The sequence below is a fragment of the Sphaerodactylus townsendi genome, linkage group LG06 (genome assembly GCF_021028975.2).
Source record: "Sphaerodactylus townsendi isolate TG3544 linkage group LG06, MPM_Stown_v2.3, whole genome shotgun sequence".
NCBI lineage: Eukaryota > Metazoa > Chordata > Lepidosauria > Squamata > Sphaerodactylidae > Sphaerodactylus > Sphaerodactylus townsendi.
This window is the reverse complement of record NC_059430.1, coordinates 11,090,925-11,113,357: the sequence shown is the minus strand read 5'-3', so window position 1 is coordinate 11,113,357 and position 22,433 is coordinate 11,090,925. Positions and strand designations below refer to the sequence as shown.

Genomic DNA, 22,433 nt, shown 5'->3' with positions numbered 1-22,433 from the left:
CCCAAGGTCACCCAGCTGGCATGTGTGGGAGTGCCCAGGCTAATCTGAATTCCCCAGATAAGCCTCCACAGCTCAGGCAGCAAAGCTGGGAATCAAACCCGGTTCCTCCAGATTAGATACACGAGCTCTTAACCTCCTACGCCACTGCTGCTCCTAGACAAGAATTATGTATTCTTACGTGTGCGCCTTATGTTATATTAAAAGCATCGCCGCTGTTGCTGTGCAGAGGCCCCAGGAAAAGTAATGATAGACACCAGTCAACATTTTTTTAAAAAGGTTCTCACGGTGCTGCAAATGTATTCACAATGGAACCATGCTGGGCCAGCGTGAGTTTTCATTGGCATTTGGCCCTGCAAAACTGACCCATGCAAGCAGAAAAAAACGTGTAAATCAAATGAGGCACAAAATATTTAGTGTCACCCAAAGGCAAACAGGAGCTGCGTGGCGTAGTGGTTAAGTGCTTGCACTGCCACTCACGTGGCCAGGAGTTCGAGCCCCCTGTGGGTCAGATATCCTGGCAGCTGGCTCATGGTCAACTCAGCCATCCATCCATTCCTTGGTCGGTAAATGAGTACCTAGCACAGTGATGGTGAACCTTTTCGAGACCGAGTGTCCAAATTGCAACCCAAAACCCATTTATTTATCACAAAGTGCCAACGCGGCAATTTAACCTGAATACTGAGGTTTTCGTTTAGAAAAAAAGGCTGGCTCCAAGGCATGCATTACTCGAGAGTAAGCTTGGTGGTAGTCGTTGGCTTTGCTTTGAAGCAACCATGCAACTCTTCGAACAGGTCAATCACGACCCTAGGAGGGTTTACTCAGAAGCAAGTCCCATTGCCAGCAACCAAGCTTATTCCCAGGTAAATGATCGTGCTTTAGTTCTTTGCATGAAAATCAGTGGGGTTTAACGGCGCTTAACAGGGTTACCTACACTGCTTCCCCAAAACTAGGTCTTAGGTTTAATCAATGCTAATAATCGAGCCCAGTGGCCCAGGCCAGCCTAGATGTGTGGAGGGGGCCCTCTGTTTGCGCGTGTCCACAGAGAGGGCTCTGAGTGCCACCTCTAGCACCCGTGCCATAGGTTCGCCACCACGGACCTAGCACATAGCTGGGGGTAAAAAATAGCCGGGGAAAGCAATGGCAAACTACCCCACAAAAGAAGCGTGCCTACGAAATCGCTGCTTGCAGTGGTACCCCAGGGTCGGACACAACTGAAGGGGAAACTTTACCTTTAAAGGCAAATAAGAAATGCTTCACTCATCAAATCATTGTTTGTGTGGGGTGGGAGAAATACTTAAAATAAGAGTGACTGATGGGCTGGTGAAAAGTACAGGCGTCCAGCCAAGTTTCTCTCACTAAAGTGTGGGTAAAATGAATGGAGAAAACCTTTTTTTTTCCATCTAAAACATTCCAAGCTTTTGATGGTGAAATCAGGCCTCCTTAAGCCAAATAACAAAATACATCCATTGTTAAATGTTGTATGAGCAGATACGTGTAAATGAACAAAAAGTTCAGATGAATTTTTGACTAATAAATTTGTGACCCTCAGATGCTGTAATTTGGTACAGAACTTATCTTCCACATTTTTTTTTCCAGGAGAGTTTATTCTTTGAGGTATTTTCCAATCCTTTTATTACCAACACTACTGGACAGCTTCTACCTTATATTAATCAAATTGCTGACTTCTATGCTGAAACTTAGGAGCTCCATTAGTATAAATACAGTTGTTGTACTTTCAGCCCTCCATGTACGCCACGAAGACCCTCCCTGTGCCTATGGTGGTTGGTGCGCCATTTTTTTGTATAGCTCCTACACTTCTTTTAAACTTTGTGTAAGGACATGTGGAGGGGTTGAACTTGGTAAACATATAGAACTTTATTCTTGATTCAACAAATACAATTCAAACAATATGACCAGGGATGATGTAATGTCATGACAAGTAAGTTTCAACATTTGACAAACCTATGGGTAACTTCATATATTCCGACAGATTCTTTTGATTTTTCATCGTAGTCATTCCAATCCTGTGGAGTTAAATTCACAGCGTTAACTACAGACAAAGTAATGTTTGCATTCGGCAGAAGAAACTCTGTGCTGGGAGTTGTGCTTGTCTTTCTGATATAATACCTCCTTTGCACAAGGAATAAAATTAGAAAACATCAAATTGGCTTCCAACTTCTTACCTGTTTTAACTTAAGGAATTAGATGTGATGTCTACAATCATCTAGACAGGCTTGTCCCTCCCTTGAAAGATTACATTTGTTAAGCTATTAGTGCAGCCATTCTCAACCAGGGTTCCCTGGTACCCTGGGGTGCCGTGAGCATGTCCCAGGGGTACCGCGGCAACACTACCGCCCACCCCCCCTCATTTTTGTGGTGTCTCCCACCGGCGCCAGCAAGGACATGGAGCTGGCCCATGGGGCAGGGCCAGCCACAAGGTCAGCAGCCACCACCACCCCCGTGCTACCCTTTATCCTGGGGGGGGGGGGGGAAGGAAGGGCAATGGGAGGGGAAGGTGGAGGGTGGCAGCAGGGGTACCGTGAGATATGAAGAGTGAGGTCAAGGGTACCCTGACCTCGAAAAGGTTGGGAAACACCGTATTAGTGGGTCACCAGACAGACTGATCTTTGCCGAGAATTGACCTTGACATAGGTGCTCATGCCCGAAGACGACCCAGCAAGTGAAGAGTCATTACTCTGAGCCTCCAAACAGATTAGCTGACGTCACAATTCTCTACAGGAAAGCATTAAATCCGGAGCAACTGCCTGCAAAGCCAGAACTTATATTTGCATATGGTGTAGTCTTGAATTAATTATAAGGGAATAACTGGTACCTGTCCCTATACTGCACTGTAACAACGTTACCCTGAAGTTACCCTGTAGTAAGATTCTGAATTGCTGCTAGTCATCTCCTTCTACATGCTGCTTAAAAGTTGGCTTACATTTGCCATGAAATAAATACATGAGTTCTCTTTTAGGAAAACAAGCAACATGTTTCAAAAGGTGTATTGTCGAAGGCTTTCACGGCCGGAATCACTGGGGTGCTGTGTGGTTTCCGGGCTGCATGAAGATCCTCTGAAGATGCCAGCCACAGATGCAGGCGAAACGTCAGGAGAGAATGCTGCTAGAACACGGCCATGCAGCCAGGAAACCACACAGCACCCCAGTGTTTCAAAAGACTCAGCTTTTGCAGTGTTTTCTATGAATGACAGCTAACAGGCATAACAGTTACTAATATTGCTTGCCACTTATATTGACAAAACTAGCTTACAATCCTGTAAGTGGCTCTATAAGGATGCAGTATAACTGACAAGCTACTTTAACCACAACACAGTGAGGTGATTGTAATTCAACAATTGGGCAGTCTATCTGCTGGCTTTCTGCAACGGTGTTGTAATGTGCCAGCAACTGTATGCTGTCCTTATTGAAAATGACTATTATCCTACTGTACTGATGCTCTACTTTCTCTTGGATGGAAAAGAGAGCTACATGGCAAGTCTGGGGATGCAGCCTGGCATTTAGATGCCATTCAAGGTTAAGAAACTTCCTGAAAGACACCAAGAAAGCCAAGCCGCACTTTGAGGATGTTTTACATGAGAACACCTACCTCTCAAAACTGGAAAGGTGCTGATTGAAGAAGAAGAGTTTGGATTTATATCCCCCCTTTCTCTCCTGTGGGAGACTCAAAGGGGCTTACAATCTCCTTGCCCTTCCCCCCTCACAACAAACACCCTGTGAGGTAGGTGGGGCTGAGAGAGCTCCGAGAAGCTGTGACTAGCCCAAGATCACCCAGCTGGCGTGTGTGGGAGTGCACAGGCTAATCTGAATTCCCCAGATAAGCCTCCACAGCTCAGGCGGCAGAGCTGGGAATCAGACCCGGTTCCTCCAGATTAGATATACGAGCTCTTAACCTCCTACGCCACTGCTGCTCCTTGCCGCAAATTAAGTGCTCAGTTGGAGGAATGCATGAAGTTACGATACAGCTTTTATTAAAACTAGACTGTACCTTTTCCAATAAGTTGATGTCAGTAAAAGGTGTTCCAGACTCTGCCCCTTCTGCAGCAAACCCAGCCTGTAAATATTTAGAAAGCAGTAATCAGGTATACAATCGTATGAAATAGGTGCAATGTAAGTAGCAAATAAAGGGTAGCTGTTCACGGTGACCAGGATGAAAACGGGTCTTCTCAGCAAAGGAGCTCAAAAGAACAAATATCTCTGCTAAACTTTCTGCCAAAGGGACCAGTTGCTAAAGAGCAAACGCAAATAGCTGAAATGCTAGTTTTCAATGTACTGTCTTGAATATTCATGCACCATATTTATTAGGAAAAAGAATGTAGGATCCATTTCTCAGAAGGCTGTCTTTGGGAAAGCTGTGAAGGAAGGGAAGAGACTATGACCAGCAACCTCCCAAGGTCTGAGCCCCTTACATTTTTCCTGGGACAGGTCGCAGAGATGCTTTGAGAGCTCTGTGATTCTGCTTATTGTGAGTGGAAGCCAATAAGGACCAGGAGCATGGCAGCTGGGGACGCAGATTGTCACCAACCCACCCATTCTGGCTTGAAACAGTTCTTGGGAGCTCCTGGTTTTTCTCCTGGGTAGACAGACATGCAGGGGCAGAATGCCCATCCAGGCCACTGGGATCACTGTGGTGAGCCAATAGCCCCTGTCCTTTGTGGGGCGGGCAAGTTGCTATGAGTGAGCCAAAGACCCCAACCCCATGCACGGGACCTACCATTGTGGATGAGTTGGCCATTGGCGTAGGCAATGAGCTGGCCAGTGGAGCAGCAGTGGCGTAGGAGGAGGTTAAGAGCTCATGTATCTAATCTGGAGGAACCGGGTTTGATTCCCAGCTCTGCCGCCTGAGCTGTGGAGGCTTATATGGGGAATTCAGATTAGCCCATGCACTCCCACACACGCCAGCTGGGTGACCTTGGGCTAGTCACAGTTCTTCTGAACTCTCTCAGCCCCACCGACCTCACAAGGTGTTTGTTGAGGGGAGAGGAAGGGAAAGGAGCCTGTAATCAACCTCGAGTCTCCTTACAGCAGCAGTGGCGTAGGAGGTTAAGAGCTCGTGTATCTAATCTGGAGGAACCGGGTTTGATTCCCCGCTCTGCCGCCTGAGCTGTGGAGGCTTCTCTGGGGAATTGAGATTAGCCTATGCACTCCCACACACGCCAGCTGGGTGACCTTGGGCTAGTCACAGCTTCTCGGAGCTCAGCCCCACCCACCTCATAGGGTGTTTGTTGTGAGGGGGGAAGGGCAAGGAGATTGTCAGCCCCTTTGAGTCTCCTGCAGGAGAGAAAGGGGGGATATAAATCCAAACTCCTCCTCCTCCTCCTCCTCCTCCTCCTCCTCCTCCTCCTCCTCCTCCTCCTCCTCCTCCTCTTCTTCTTCTTCTTCTTCTTCTTCTTCTTCTTCTTCTTCTTCTTCTTCTTCTTCTTCTTCTTCTTCTTCTTCATTATTGCTGTGAATGAGCAGGATGCCCCAGCATTGAGTAAAGTGTGCAAATTGCAGTGGCTTGCCCGCCTCATAGGGGGCTGGGGCAAACCAGGTTGCTTGCAGCAGCAGCAGCTCACCTGCCCCACCTGGGACCAGGGCAACAGCAGTGGTGTCAAGACAGACATCTGTTGTTCCTCCTCCCCCACCCGTCATGCCTCCTCCGTTGGGGTGGGGGTGAATTGAGGCCCTTTCTACGGGCATTTTTGGTTCCTTGTAATTACATCAGTACAACTGCTGCCTCCAATGGTGCAAATAGCGGCTCCCTAAAGTTAATTCAGGCTGGGAAAGCAGAGTCTGGAGAAAACCTACACTCCCTTCTCAACTGAGTCCCAATCTCAATTGGGCTCCTGCATGTTCAGAAAACACACTGCTCCCAAAGCACGTCTGTGACCCAACCCAGAAATGTCCCTGAGAATAAAAATGTAATTATTATTATTATTATTATTATTATTATTATTATTATTATTATTATTATACACATAACAACACAGCACAAGTGTCTGGAATTCATCTCTGAATATCGAGTCCTTCCCAAGGACCTAGGATATTAGAGGTATTTGCATAGAATATGTGCAGTTCCTAGAAGTGCTGCTTTCTGCAGCATGTGGACTGATGTTCTGTCCAAGTTTAGGCTTTTCAGATGTTTTTTTCAAGATTTCCTTGGGAGTTCCTCTCCTAGGAGCACCCGACGCTACCAGTGGGATTACTGTTGTTCTTTTTTTGCCACAATCGCTCAACTTCAATTTGTAGGTCCTTGTATTTTGTGATCTTTTTCCAGCTCTCTTTGTCCTCTACTCCTGCTGTCAACTGGGCACAGCAACACATCTATGATCCAAACATGTTTTTTTCTCTATCACTGTTATGTCTGGCGTGTTGTGTGCCAGGTGTCTGTCTGTCTGTATTCTAAAGTCCCAGAGTATTTTTGCTTCTTCATTTTTATTTTTATTTTTATTATTATTATTATTATTACTATTATTATTATTATATCAAATTTATAAAGCGCCCTCCCCCGGAGGGCTCAGGGCGGTGAACAACAAACAAAACATAAGCCTCAGAACATAAAGTTAAAACGCAATATAAATACCCCACGTATAATCTATAAAAACAGGAACCATAAAACAAGCGATGGCGTCAAGCACCCATCCCCCTTCATACCCACGGGAGGCCAGATGGAAAGGCATGATGTACTCAGCCAGGCTGGCCAAACGCCTGGCGGAACAGGTCCGTCTGACAGGCCCTGCGAAAACTCTGTAGGTCTCGCAGGGCCCTGCTCTCACCTGGGAGCCTGTTCCACCAAGTAGGGGGCGGGGCTATAAAAGCCCTGGCCCTTGTAGAGGCCAGTCTGATCGCTTTTTGTAGTTCTATCCACTGTAGTTCTATCCACTGTGTTCTATCTGTTTTGTAGTTCTATCCACTGTGTTGAAATGGTGTCCACAGAAAGGTGTGAAAAGAACTTTTGTACTATTTTATGGAGCTACAACAAAGTTCCTAGAATCTGTTTTAGTATTTCTCTTCCCCTCCCAATTCCCCTTCCCCCACATGTGTAGCATTTGGGATATTACAAACTTCAATCTTGCCAACGAAAATAGATTCTCAGAGGATGTATCTTGTGATGTTAATCGGTTATTATTTTCACATCATCGCATGAAATCTGAACGTGAGAAAATAATGACCACTTTTGCTACAAACAAGGTTTTAGAAACTGGCCTTAACAGAATCAGTTACGTACATTAGAATTTAGGTTCAACAGACAAGCGCTTCACAGGTGCCCAGCAAAAAAATGAATGACAACTTGCCTGTGGTTGGAAGTCCACCGGTTCAAGGCCACGACATTCAAACTCCACTATTGTCTTAAATGTCTCATCATCTTCTGCCTAAAAATCCCAAAACAACTTTCATGCAGAAGGAACAAAAGATTTGGACGACACATAAAAACACAAAGTACTAATAGTCCAGCATCTCTGATCATTTGGTGAGACCTCAGCCGTAGAAGGTGCCCCTGCCCTCCCTTCTCCTCGCGCCCCATATGGGTCCCTCATACTATCGGGACCCATTATATATATATATATTTCTGGAGGAGGGTTTAAGCAAGGGTTTCATGGGACGCTGCATTAGGGATTAACTGTTGTTTTAATTGTATTTATGGCTTTATTTTGTGACGATTTTATGTATGATGTTTTTATGCTGCACACCGCCCTGAGCCCCTTGGATAGGGCGGTATATTAAATTAAACAAACAAACAACAACAACAACAATATGTTTCCAGGGCTGGTTCCCATCTTGCAGAAAATAGAGAATAATCCATGAGTGGCTCAAAAAAACCCAAGAAAATATATATTTTACTTCATTTATTAGGCCCCGTTTAAATCACACCTTATAGTCAACTAATCAGTAACATAACAGCTCTTGACTATAGAGTGTAATGTATATAGGACAAGCCAATTAAAATAAGTTTTTGTCCTTATCCCAAAGTTTAAAAATATGTTTAGAGGGTACCATCTATTTTTTCTGGCATTCAGTATTTTCAAATAATGCCTGCACGACGAGACTTCCAAGCTAATGTCCAATCTTCCTAATGAAGAAAGAAGAAGAGCTTCTGGATTTCTATCCCCTTTGCCTACTACCTGCAGGAGACTCAAAGGGGCTGACAATCTCCTTGCCCTTCCCCCCTCACAACAAACACCCTGTGTGGTAGGTGGGGCTGAGAGAGCTCCGAGAAGCTGTGACTAGCTCAAGGTCACCCAGCTGGCGTGTGTGGGAGTGCACAGGCTAGTCTGAATTCCCCAGAGAAGCCTCCACAGCTCAGGCGGCAGAGCGGGGAATCAAACCCGGTTCCTCCAGATTAGATACACGAGCTCTTAACCTCCTACGCCACTGCTGAAGACATTCTTTACACAGCAAAGAGACTGTATTCATGCAACCCATGGACAACAAGAGCATATCCAAAGCGATGTTACCCATGAGCAGGTACCTGCATGAAAGGAATCCTGCAGGCACAATGGTGACGGCACTGACATGCAATCTAATACAACAGACTGGTTATCTTCATCTTAATATAAAGATGGAATGGTGCATCCACACTGAAATGCAACTGCTTATGAATGTCTGCTTCAAAGTATTGCCACAGGTAGTGCCGGAATTTAATCAATTTTAATTTAAACATCTTCCTACGAGTGGATTATGTAATGGGATGTTCTGCCTTTTAATGAAGCAGAGCCGTTGCCTATAGAACCTTTCCATGCCTGCGTATCTTTGCAGGAAGCACGCAAGGAGTTGTCATTTACCCCATAACAAGGCAAAAGAACACGGACTTACGTTGTAAGGCCTTATATGGTGTGACTTAAGATGTCTGAAAGAAAAGAAGAAAAAAATATAGCAAAGGGAAAAAAATGATTGCCTATGTGGTGCAATGGTTACAGTGGTCAGAACAGATTTGGGGAGACCCGGGTTCAAATTTCCAGTCTTGGGTTAAGCCAGTGATGGCGAACCTTTTCGAGACCGAGTGCCCAAACTGCAACGCAAAACCCACTTATTTACTGCAAAGTGCCAACACGGCAATTTAACCTGAATACTGAGGTTTTCGTTTAGGAAAAACCCGGTTAGCTCCGGAGGCAGCGCTAAGCATCGAGAATAAGCTTGGTGGTAGTCGGCGGCTTTGCTTTGAAGCAATCCGTGCAACGCTCAATGGGTGAATCGCTGCACCCTAGGAGGGTTTACTCGGTGAGAAGCAAGTCCCCCCCCCCCCCCACACGGACAAACTCTGTGCATGCGCAATTCACACAGAGAGGGCTTCTGAAGGGGTGCCACCTCTGGCACCCGTGCCATAGAGTTACGCCACCACTGGGTTAAGCACCGCACTGGACAGATTTATGGAGGAGAAGTCGATTTATGGCTACCAATCTTGATCCTCTTTGATCACAGAGATTGCAAATGCCTATAACTACAGTCCAGGGTAAGCTCGGGAGCAACAGCCGATGAAGGCTCCTTGCTTTCACATCCTGCATGTGAGCTCCCAAAGGCACCTGGTGGGCCACTGCGAGTAGCAGAGAGCTGGACTAGATGGACTCTGGTCTGATCCAGCTGGCTTGTTTTTATGTTCTTAAGCAGAGAGGGAGAGAAGAAGAGGGGGGACTGGTCTATCACAGAGGGCGGCTTCAAGGACAAAACGGACAGGGAGCAGAAAACCATGTGTGTGACTCTGGGCCCAGTGAAGAAATGCTGAAGTAAAAATGCAACTGCTACATAATATTTCAGTGCTTTTAGGACAGGGGTCTGCAACCTGCAGCTCTCCAGATGTTCGTGGACTACAAGCCCCATCAGCCCCTGCCAGCATGGCCAATTGGCCATGCTGGCAGGGGTTGATGGGAATTGTAGTCCACAAACATCTGGAGAGCTGCAGGTTGCAGACCTCTGGTCTAGAATATGAAATGAAGAGGGTAACTCACAAAACTAAATGCAAAACTTAACTCTCAATAGATTCCATGTCAATTATTTCATCGAGCTTTAATCAATTTGAATTATTGTAAACACATTCCTTTGTGTGGTTTACGTAACGGGTTGTTCTAGATGTAATCACAATGAGCAGGAGAGCATCAAGAAACATATAAATAATTATTAAAATAAGTTGGGAGGAAAAAAACGCTCAGTGTACCGATTCTTTCCCCTTTTCAAAGAAGAAAAATACAAAGGGTCGTCAGATCACAATTTAAATGGAAAACAGAGACTTGGATGCCACCTCGTCCTGCTACAGTCATAATGCTTGCCCCAAGCGCTACTCCTGGGAGACCTCCAGGATAGAGTGGAGGTAGGAGCTGAATGATTTCTGTGGGAGAAGGCAACAGGAAAAAAAACTCTCCCATTTTGCCCATGGAAAGGTTAGAATGGATCTAAAATAGATATACAGAAATTAAAATAGACATACAAAAACTAAAACCATTCCTCTCTTAATATGGTCTATTTAGAGCAGCGGTTCTCGACCTGCGGGTCGCGACCCCTTTGGGGGTCGAACGACCCTTTCACAGGGGTCGCCTGAGACCATCTATTTAGAAAACACATTTATTTAGAAACTACTGACATATAACGTGGCCGCCATTAATGAAACTAGAAAAATTTGCCCCAAGCTGGAAGGCAATAGATAAAATGAAGGCTGACAGACTTAATACTGTATGTCCTGTGTGATGGAATTACAGACATTTTACTTACCTATAGAGTTTTCTCTGGAGCACAGCTTGCATTTCTGTACCATTGTAGCGCTCCCTCTGCCTCCTTTGAGAGGATGACTGTCCTGAACAACATTTCCCAAGGAGTTCAATCAATATTTTTATTTCGGTCAAAGACCAGAAGGTACTAAATATAGAATATAAAATCCCCATTGTACATTTCCAGACCAGTTTCCCGAGGAGTTATTAATGTGAACATTGTATGGCTCTATAGAGGAAAAGCTACAGTTCCCTTTTGCAAAAAGTTAACACAAATGTAATATAATATTCAGATTGCTATTGTAAAACTAAACACGTTTTCTTTGGGACTAAGACTGTTGAATGTGTGTGTGTGCGTGTGTGTGTGTGTGTGAGAGAGAGAGAGAGAGAGAGAGAGAGAAGAAACTTATTTCCTCAAAATAAATGAACAAAACAAGGGCTGATTCCGCATGGGCCAAAAACAGCAGTGTGAAAACGGTGTGAAAATGGTGTGAAAGGGTTTAAAACGGTGTAAAAGGGTTTATACTGTTTTCACACCAGTTTCACACCACTGTTTTTGGCCCATGTGGAATCAGCCTAAGACAAAAACAGACCTTTAGTATGTTTCTTATTATTATGTTCAGACTTTGCAAATACAGCACTCTGTTGAGAACACAGGTATTGATTGCAAGACTAATATTAATTGAGACAGACTTTATGAAGGGCCAGTATATGAACAAGTCAAGCATTGTCTAAAGATGATGAACCCTTAAAGCAGGAGGTGATAACTCTTTTATATGCTAAACTGTTGAACAGCAACACAAGCCAGGAATAATGGCAGTCCTGCAGCCAACGAATGAGACATTTCATTGATGGGAGTTTCAAGTAGGCCTGAAAATGCTGAAGTGTTTGTTTAGGCAGTGGGTAGTTAATTCACAAATAACGTGGGCACTGGGAGCTGGTAGAATCCAGTTCCAGTAAACAACAAGAAGAGCTAACACTCCCGCCAGCCTCTCCAGGACTGCAAATTAGGTGAGTGGGCTAAGAAATGGCAAATGCAGTTCAACGTAGCAAAATGCAAAGTGATGCACATAGGGGCAAAAAATCCAAACTTCACATACACGCTACAGGGGTCAGTGCTATCAGTCACAGACCAGGAAAGGGATTTGGGCGTCTTAGTTGATAGTTCCATGGGAATGTCAACTCAATGCATGGCAGCTGTGAAAAAGGCAAACTCTATGCTGGGGATGATTAGGAAAGGAGTTGATAATAGAACTGCAAAGATTGTCATGCCCTTATATAAAGCAGTGATGCGACCGCACTTGGAGTACTGTGTTCAGTTCTGGTCGTCACATTTCAAAAAGGATATCGAAGAGATAGAAAAAGTGCAGAGAAGGGCAATGAGGATGATTGAGGGATTGGAGCACCTTCCTTATGACAGGTTGCAGCGTTTGGGACTCTAGTTTGGAGAGGAGACGTCTGAGGGGGGATTTGATTGAAGTTATAAAATTATGCATGGGATAGAAAATGTTGACAGAGAGAAATTGTTCTCTCTTTCTCACAATACTAGAACCAGGGGGCATACATTGAAAATGCTGGGGGGAAGAATTAGGACTAATAAAAGGAAACACTTCTTCACGCAACGTGTGATTGGTGTTTAGATTATGCTGCCACAGGGGGTGGTGATGGCCACTAACCTGGATAGCTTTAAAAAGGGCTTGGACAGATTTATGGAGGAGAAGTCGATCTATGACTACCAATCTTGATCCTCCTTGATCTGAGATTGCAAATGCCTTAGCAGACCAGGTGCTCGGGAGCAGCAGCAGAAGGCCATTGCTTTCACCTCCTGCACGTGAGCTCCCAAAGGCACCTGGTGGGCCACTGCGAGTAGCAGAGTGCTGGACTAGATGGGCTCTGGTCTGATCCAGCAGGCTCTTTCTTATGTTCTTATTTCACAGCTTCCTGTTGCACAGACAAAAAGACAAGAATCATGTGAAGATACTGGGCGGGGGAGGGGATTTCTGCAACGCCGTATCATACTGGACTGAGATTCATCGTGTTGACCCTAGCCTACCCCATTCATGAACTCCAAAGGTCCACTGGACTCATCTGATGAAACCGAGCTGGGTGTCATCTGCATATTGGTGGCACCTCGCTCTGAACCCCATACATGCAATCAAACTTTACAGAATGCTAAAAAATCTCAACCGCATAATCCCTGGACACCACACTCATGTCAAATGCTGAGTTGCAACTAAAAAAATAAATGTAAATAGTGGCCCAGTGAGGCAGCAAAACCACCAACTTTTACACGTGTCAACTGTTCATAAAGCAGAGGCCTTCAAAGCAACTTGTCAGCCACTGTTGTTGGACTGGATGAACTCTTGGGCTGAAGCCGCAAAGCTGCTCTTCTAATGACAACACTGTAATTCATATAAACAACTCTTAAGTTCCCTAAGAATTGGAACCAAAGTCATCCCTATACTGTGTGTAATAATTATGCAAGCCTGTATATGATCTGGAGACTTACCATTAATCGTAAATACTGCCATTTTTCTGAGACCTCGGCACAATTTCCACACTTCATCTAAAAAAAGAAAGAAAACCAAATGCCATCTCAAACTATGTAGACAAGCAACCAAACCAACCAACCCCACCAGAGGTGGGATCCAGCAGGTTCTCACAGGTTCCCGAGAGTGGGTTACTAATTATTTGTGTGTGCCGAGAGGGGGTTACTAATTGGTGATTTTGCCATGTGATTTTTGCCTTAGTTACGCCCCTGATCCAGCAGGTTTGTTCTTATGGTCTTATATTCTTAGTGCATGTTGAATCTCGGAGATCTCTCAGCCAAAGGGCTCTAGGCAGCTCACAACAACCCCAAACAACCCCATAACAATTCAATTCAATTAATAGAACACATAACCATCTAAAAACAATAAATTAAACTAAAATTCAATGCAGAGTACATTTTAAAAAGACAAACAAACAGCAAGGTGACAAAGAAGCATCAGTTAGGCACTTAGGGCAGTTTTATATACATTTTATGTATTTTCAGTTCACATACAGACCTACTTTAGGTGGGTGGAGACGTTTCTTGGTGGCCCCCTGTTTGCAACACAACCCCCTCCCCCAGAGACTTCTTGTAGTTCCAGGTCATCATCACAAGCCTTTATTGGCATAAAATAAACATACAAAATCAGCATACAAAATTTGCCCATTATTGCTCACAATTATAGACACTGGTACTAAAATACTAAATACTAAAATATATACATGGTCTTTCTGTAACTATAGGACATTCCTTCAGCTAAGTTAACTCACTTAAACGTCATCGGATACTGACAGAAGCTAGCAAAATTACTGCTGGCTATATGTGGTCATAATACATAGACATTGGTTGGTATTCATCTAGACTTACGTCTATTATTGTTAGCAGAAATTTGCTACATTCTCACACACTGTGGGATCCATGTTGTTCAAAAGCATAGGTATCTTAAGAGCATCAGTTAGATTGTTATACAGAAATGGGATAAGTGCAGATTGTGACATTCTGATTTTTTGCAAACCTTACACAATGAAAGAGGTGGTATGATCGAAAGTGTCTCCACCTGACCCATATTGCAATGGACACATAGCCTCCTCTGTTTATCAATTTAGTTTTGATATCTGCCATAAGAGCAGCATAGAAGGCATTAAGATTGAATCTGGCCAGTGTTAAAGCTCTTCTTAATTTAGGGTTGGTGATCCACTGTAAATAATTGGCCATGTGTCCTTGTTCAATCTGGAATAAGCAGGGTCAGGGGGGAACACGTTTTCCTCGCAGCTGTTATCATATCCCGATACTCTTGTTCTAATAGCTTAGTTTTCAAGCAGCTATATGCTTCTGATAGGGAAAGAGGGACTAACGACTCTAATGAAAAGCCAAGAGTGTTGATTTTTCCCTCAACTAGTTTCAGCCACCTAGAATTTGCATAGTCGGAAAGCATGAGGTGTAACAAACTGGAGTGATCCTGCAAATAGTGGATACGTAGCCAGTATCTGACAGTTCTCAGCCAGGCCATCGTGGCATATGATATTTGCCCGAGTTCTAAACATGGGGCTGCATATGAAGCACAATTTGGTAAGCCCATAATTTTGTGGAAGAAACGGGACTGGGCTGTGTTGTAGTTCCAGGTGTTTTCTTTCAGACAAGTCAGAGAAGTTTAAAAATCTGATTTCCTTTTAGCGCTCCAGCTTTTCCAAAACTGAACTAGGGATGAAGAGTAGTAGCAGCTGATGAGCTCCTACCGGATTTCAGGATGAGGTTTTATGCTGCTCTCTCATAGTGTTCATTTTTACTGTTTCACTCTTTCACATATACTATTTTTGAATAGCAAATAGTGATTCATTTGAAGAACAAATAGCAATACATCTCACCATATTTCTGCAACTTTATTTTAATGCATTCGTGAAAAGTCTATACCAGGGGTAGGGAACCTGCGGCTCTCCAGATGTTCAGGAACTACAATTCCCATCAGCCTCTGTCAGCATGGCCAATTGGCCATGCTGGTAGGGGCTGATGGGAATTGTAGTTCCTGAACATCTGGAGAGCCGCAGGTTCCCTACCCCTGGTCTATACCAGTAAGCCTGAAAACTAGCATCTGAAGCCTGCTCAGCTGGAAACAATACTATGTCCTTGATGATCACTGAATTGATACATTTCAAAGCAAAAAAAAAGGCTAATGTCCTATAAATACTTCCCGATTTGGGAAATGTGGTCATTAATCTCAAATGTCAGCTGGCTGAGGTGGAGAAAAGAAGAAGAAGAAGAGTTTGGATTTATGTCCCCCCTTTCTCTCCTGTAGGAGACTCAAAGGGGCTGACAATCTCCTTGCCCTTCCCCCCTCACAACAAACACCCTGTGAAGTAGGTGGGGCTGAGAGAGCTCCGAGAAGCTGTGACTAGCCCAAGGTCACCCAGCTGGCGTGTGTGGGAGTGCCCAGGCGAATCTGAATTCCCCAGAGGAGCCTCCACAGCTCAGGCGGCAGAGCTGGGAATCAAACCCGGTTCCTCCAGATTAGATACACGAGCTCTTAACCTCCTACGCCACCTAAGCCACTCTGCACCTGCTAGTTCACGCAGTGCCAACTGACAGCTGCTCCATTATTTGACACTAAAGGGGGGGGGGAACCACCCTTACCTAGGAACAAGGTATAATAACTGCAATTTGCATCGTGACCTATCAATGTACTCTGTGTAAATGCAGTAATGCCCTTCACACATACCTTCAGGTACCACCGAAAATCCTCCCCCACCGGTCTGAGATTGGTAATATTTTCTAACGTGGCTTTCAGCTGCAACCCGATCTTCTGCAAAGAGAGGTGAGCGTATCAGGTGCGGGAGATGACCCCAGACGTACCTCAGCACAGTGGCAAAGATGCCCCCCAGGCATTATTGCTGATAATGCAAGATAACGTAAGCAGACGCCACCCACCTTTTCATTCCTGACTTGCTGTTTATTCATAAGCCGCGTATTTTATTGTCTTTTAATTGCAATGAATGCTGGAAGCAGAACGTAGCTGAGCACAGTGGCAAAAACGCCCCCCGCCCCCCCATTGCATGGGCAGGGAAACCCCCTCGGTCCCAGGGAGGAGGCTCCATTGGGAAGAGGGGGAATGGCGGTGGCACCGAGCAGGGAACCCCCTCTGCCCCACCCGTGCTTTCTGCACCCCCCATGGATCCCTGCGGCACGGGGCCATGGGGGGGGGGGGACGCAGAGGCCGCCCCTGCCGCAGCTTTGCCCAGCTGCGCCTCTGTCTGAGCCCCCCCAAGTGCTTCAATCCCTCTGCACAGAGGCAGCGGCTCCGCTCACCCCCATCACCGACACGGCAAAGACCCGCAGCAGGGACTCAACGGGCAAGGGCCGAGCAGTGACAATAACGCGGCAGGACGAGCCACGGTCCGCGGAGGTTCTGCAGACACCCCCAATGCGAGCTTCTAACAGCGTTTGCAGAAATCGCTCCGGCCAAGCAGCTGTGGGTCTCGCGAGACTTGGAACGGTCCTTCTTCCGGGAGGCTGGTCATACGGCCGGGACTCTACTGAAGCCGGCGTTTGCCCTTACCCAAGATGGCCGCTGCTTCTGTGATGGCAGTTCTACAATGGAATGCTGTTTGTAGGAATTGCGGAGAAGTGCTAAGGAAGTAAATTAATCCCCAGTTACATGTTTGTGGTTGAAAATAATGTGGCGTTAAGAAGAGGAAGAAGAAGAGGAAGAAGAGGAGGAGGAGTTTGGATTCCTATCCCCCCTTTCTCTCCAGTAAGGAGACTCAAAGGGTCCTTTCCCTCCCCCCCCCCACAACAAACACCCTGTGAGGTGGGTGGGGCTGAGAGCTCTGAGAAGCTGTGACTAGCCCAAGGTCACCCAGCTGGCGAGTGTTGGAGTGCACAGGCTAATCTAGTTCCCCAGATAAGCCTCCACAACTCAAGCGGCAAAGCGGGGAATCAAACCCAGTTCCTCCAGATCAGAATGCACCTGCTCTTAACCGCTATGCCACTGCTGCTCCTAAATACACTGTTAAGTGTCTTCAGGGTAGCTTTCGATGGCGCCCGTTCCAGGTTGGCCAGAGGCTTAGCTGGGCAAAGTTGCACCCGGTTCAGCCTCCGCATTTCCCCCACTCCCATGGACCCTGTGCTGCAGGAACCCATGGGGGTGCAGAAAACACGGAGGCCACCATCCCCCTCTCTGCCCCAGGGAGAAGGCCTTCCCCATGGGGCAGAAGGGGTTCCCTGCTCGGTGGCACCGCCATTCCCCCTCTGCCCAAAGGAGCCTGCTCCCTGGGACAGAGGGGGTTTCCCTGCCCATGCACGGGGGGCGTTTTTGCCACTGTGCTCAGGTACGTTTTGCTTCCATCATTCATTGCAATGAAAAGATAATAAAATATATGGCTTAAGAATAAACAAGAAGTCAGGAATGAAAAGCAGGGTGATGTGTAGTGTGTAAAAGACTCACAGAGTCTGCTTCCATCTTTGTGTCTCTTACATTATCAGCAATAAGAACCAAATTGCAGCCGAGCATCTATAATATAGTACACTTTTATCACAACTTAGTTGAAGGAGTTTGGGATGATAGACATGATTCTTCCCCCTTAACCTTCCAACAATCTTGTGAGGTAGGCTAGGTTGAGAGAAAATGATGAAGTTTGTGGTAAGCAGAGTACCTGGGTCTCTCCAGAACATTCTAAAACTCTAACCACTGCCCCCATTTCAAGTTTTCAAACTTCTGTTTCTTTGTATTGTCGAAGGCTTTCACGGCCGGATTCAACTAGGTCTGGTGGGTTTTCCGGGCTGTGTGACCATGGTCTGGTGGATCTTGTTCCTAACGTTTCGCCTGCATCTGTGGCTAAAATCTTCAGAGGTGTATCACAGAGGGCAGTCTGTTACACACAGTGATACACCTCTGTGGGTGTATCAGACTTCCCTCTGTCCTGATTTCTCACGTTACAAGCAGAAAAAAAAATCTTTGCCTTTCTGTGCTTGCCTTTACTTTTCAATATGTATAAATCAAACTCATATTCTTTATATGACAATCTTAAAAACAGTTACATTGTTCTAAGTCTCTTGAAATCAGCAGTGACATCCAAAGTATGTCAGTGGGGCTTACTCCTAAGGAAGTGTTCTCAAGATCTTTACATGTATGTAATATATTACATCCCATCTTATCTCTTTAGACACAAGGGCACTAGCTGAGCACAACGGCAACAGGGTGCGGGGCAAGAGAGGCTAGGATCTTCAACTAAGAATTTTTAGCACCCTCACAAAACTACAATCCCAGAAGATGCTGTGGCAGTTGCAATCCAATGCTCTGTAGATTTACTCAGAAGCAAGCATCATCAAATCCAGTGATATTTACTCCTATCTGCCATTTTTAAAATCTCACCACTCCTTCAAAAGCTTAACAGTATTATGCATGAATCTCCTTTCCCTATTTTGTCAACAACCCTCCAAGGTAGGTCAGTCTGAGAGATCTCAGTCTCCCAGAAAGTGAGAAAGCATTCACAAGATTGCAGCTACAAATAGGCGCTAAAAACAGTCAAAAATAGGGTCTAAAATACATAACAGGAATCCTTACAAAGGCGCTGTGGGGCCAGGACCGCGTCTCTGGTCCTACACAGCTGAATTAGTTTAAGACTAAGTTAGAAAATACCCAAGAAGCAGGTTTGAAACAGAAGATAAGTTTACTGGACAGCATAAGTATCTGACCAGGGTGTCCCCTTAAGTAAGAGGCACACCCACCATAGGAAAGACCTCAGTCTTTATAGATACAAAGAATACATACGTCATACAGTTCATCCCCTTAAGATCCATGTACATCATCCATACCCCTTTCATGTGGTATAAACATGAACCTTAAAATCCCATTGGATAGTTTCTGTCTCCTTGTCACAGTAAGACAGCCTCTATTCTACGTGTCACATTCCTTCTGTTATTCAAATAGCTAGTTCTAACCAAAAACAAAGTTATAAAGTATATGTCTGCTGTCACGTTGGCCCTTTAGTGACAAGATCTTAAAGATGTTAATCTTTGCTTGCCTGCCTAATCACTGACAAGCTTCTGACATGCCTTTTGACCTGCTGCTAAACATGCAGGCCTGCTGGTGTCTTATACAGAAACCACATTTTGATTCTTAGCAATCTTTGGTTCATACAACTTAATCAAATACAAATTTATGGACATTCTGGTCCATCTCCGCAGCATGCTGCCAGGCAAAGGGCAAAAATCCATACTCAGAAAAATTGCTTTATGTCAGAGCCTCATAACATCATAAAATTTTGGCTGCATATTCACTATCAAAGCTCCGACAACTCACTGACGCAACTCACCTTGAGAGAAATCCATCACTCTAAATGGTGCACAACAGTTATAACAAAGATTGGGGAATTGGGCTATGATAGTGACTCTCTGAACATGCTAACCAGTACTGAGACATTTGCCCTCATCAAAGAGCGGCTACTAGCAATGGATTATCAACAACTGCAGAGCTTGGCCAACAAATCCTGCTCGCCAATGAACGTGGCAATTCCATTTGTGCAGGGAAACCCAGCCTACTATATCGCAGCGCTTGCTGGCTAGGTTTAATATTATGCCATCCCCACTCCATAGAGGAAGACTCAAGGGTCTACCAAACGATAAGAGGCTTTGCCCCTGCAGCCCAGGGCAGTTGGATTCCATTGCGCACATTCTCCTCCACTGCCCACTTTGCCAGAAACCAAGATCCAGCTTATTAGTACAAATCATTGACTCTATGAAAACCCTGACAGAGCTTGATAAAGTAAATATGCTCTTAAACTGCAATGACCTTGACTGTTGTCTCACAGTGGCAAAGTTTCTGGCTGAGGTTTGTGAGCTGAACTTATGATCCAGTGTGAAGTTTTATCTAGTAATTTTAACTGTATTTATATCGTATGTTCTGTATGCCAATAAAGGCTTATTGAAATTGAAATTGTCAGAGCCTCACAACTTAACTCAGAATGCTGCTGCACTGCTTCTTTTTCCTGGCAAGTCACTTAAAAAAAATTCCAATCAGGAAAAAAACCCAAGATATTTACACATATATTACTGTAACACACACATATTTTAAGCAGTCAAAAAAAAATCACAAAGGTAAACTTTTACAGCAGTAAGAAAGAAATCTGGTGCAAGTCTGATTTTATACATGAAGTGGAGAAAAAAAATCAGAGAGATTTGTGGCGCTATTCCATATATCATTTACACAATTGCAGCATCTCCAACACTTTCCCATCTGCCGTTACAAAGGGTGGCTACTTATCTATCCCTCTCCAGGATCGGGTTTGTCCACACTATAAAAACCAAGTGGAGACTCTTGCCCACATTATACTCGACTGTCTGAGATATGTGGGCATTAGGAATTTCTCTCCCAGGCTGGCCCTAGACAAATCTGAAAGAGACTCTGACAGTTCTGTTGTGGAACTTCTGTTAAACAATACAGATGTCATGCTCTTGGGAAAAGTAGCAAAATTTCTTTTACAAATGACAGAACTTTCTAAGTAATGTGTACTGCTATATACAGTCTTCCTGTCTGCGTTTCGAATGTACTCTTGATTTGTGCCTTATAAATGTCTGGTAATGCTCTATTTTAAATGCCTAATAAAGGTTGTGTGGTGGTTAATTACAGCATCCACATTATATCCTGTGTACAAAAAAAAAAAAAAAAGGCAGCGAGTATCACTGGACTTCCACGCGTACCCCAAGCTAAAGCCCTCCCTGAGTTTGCAGATCAGGAAATCCTGTGCAACTGATAGGGGTCGGCAGTGGTGGGATCCAAAAATGTTAGTAACAGGTTCCCATGGCGGTGGGATTCAAACAGTGGCGTAGCGCCAATGGGGCTGGGCATGACAGGGGCGTGGCCGGGCATTCCGGGGGCGGGGCATTAATAATTTCTCTGTTACTGTAAAAAACTCTTACTGTAAAAAACAGTTCCTAATTTCCAGCTGCTATTGTAACCTCAGCTTGTGGGTTCTGTGGGGCAGTACTTGGAAGGAGTTGCAAAGAACCAAATTTAAACAAAACTTCTCTTTACAAATAACATTAAACATCAACATTGAACATTACAATTCAAGGTCCTGTTCAGGTTTATTTATTTTTATTTATTTATTAAACTTTTATACCGCCCCATCCTCTAGGGCAGGGGTAGGGAACCTGCGGCTCTCCAGATGTTCAGGAACTACAATTCCCATCAGCCTCTATCAGCATGGCCAATTGGCCATGCTGGTGAAACTGATAAGTATAGTTATCGGAGAAACTTGCGATTCCTATAGAGCTCTAGTTACATTCAAGTCCTTCTAGTTACAGTCTACTGCTACTGCCAAGTCCAATTCTTCTTTGGTAAAGTAGGTTGGCTCCTGAAGAAGACTCCAAGGGCTTGGTGAACAGGATGCAACATGATGAAGGTTTCCAGGAGAACTCTCACCCATTACAACCACAAAAAGAAACCCTGAAACAATAAACTCCAATGTATTGTCGAAGGCTTTCACGGCCGGAATCACTTGGGTGCTGTGTGGTTTCCGGGCTGTATAGCCGTGTTCTAGCAGCATTCTCTCCTGACGTTTCGCCTGCATCTGTGGCTGGCATCTTCAGAGGATCCTCTGAAGATGCCAGCCACAGATGCAGGCGAAACGTCAGGAGAGAATGCTGCTAGAACACGGCCATACAGCCCGGAAACCACACAGCACCCAAATAAACTCCAACATTTACAACATAGCAAAAATAAACAACTACCTTCCCAGTAGTTCCCAATAATATTGCAATTACCTTAACAAGGTGTTAAGGGCTTATAGAAATCAAGGTCCGAGTCTGGTAGCCTTGTCTTCTCCAAAGAGCTCTGAGTTCTGCAGCATTCTGCAGAAAAAACAATTGCTGCTAACCTGCCTTCCATTGAGGACCTGTATACTGCACGGGTCAAAAAAAGGGCTGTGAAAATATTTACTGACCCCTCGCATCCTGGACATAAACTGTTTCAACTCTTACCCTCTAAACGTCGCTACAGAGCACTGCACACCAAGACAACTAGACATAAGAACAGTTTTTTCCCGAATGCCATCACTCTGTTAAACAAATAATTCCCTCGATAATGTCAAACTATTTATTATATACTTATTATATAATTACTGCACTACTTTTTTCATCATTCCTATTACCCATCTCCTCCCACTTATGACTGTATGACTATAGCCTGTGCTGACATTTTATTTTATGATTTTA

At 44.8% G+C, this 22,433-nt stretch overlaps 1 protein-coding gene across 1 annotated transcript; it reads right to left on the bottom strand.

Annotated features, from left to right (window-relative positions):
- Positions 1-1,856: 1,856 nt before the first annotated feature.
- Positions 1,857-16,704, bottom strand: CZIB (CXXC motif containing zinc binding protein). The gene is given in 9 exon segments (XM_048500789.1): positions 1,857-2,024; positions 4,006-4,071; positions 7,295-7,372; positions 8,814-8,828; positions 8,831-8,847; positions 10,701-10,782; positions 13,206-13,262; positions 15,940-16,023; positions 16,527-16,704. Coding segments are annotated over 9 exon segments (483 nt in total). The 5' UTR covers positions 16,533-16,704; the 3' UTR covers positions 1,857-1,946.
- Between the last annotated feature and the right edge of the window lie 5,729 nt (positions 16,705-22,433).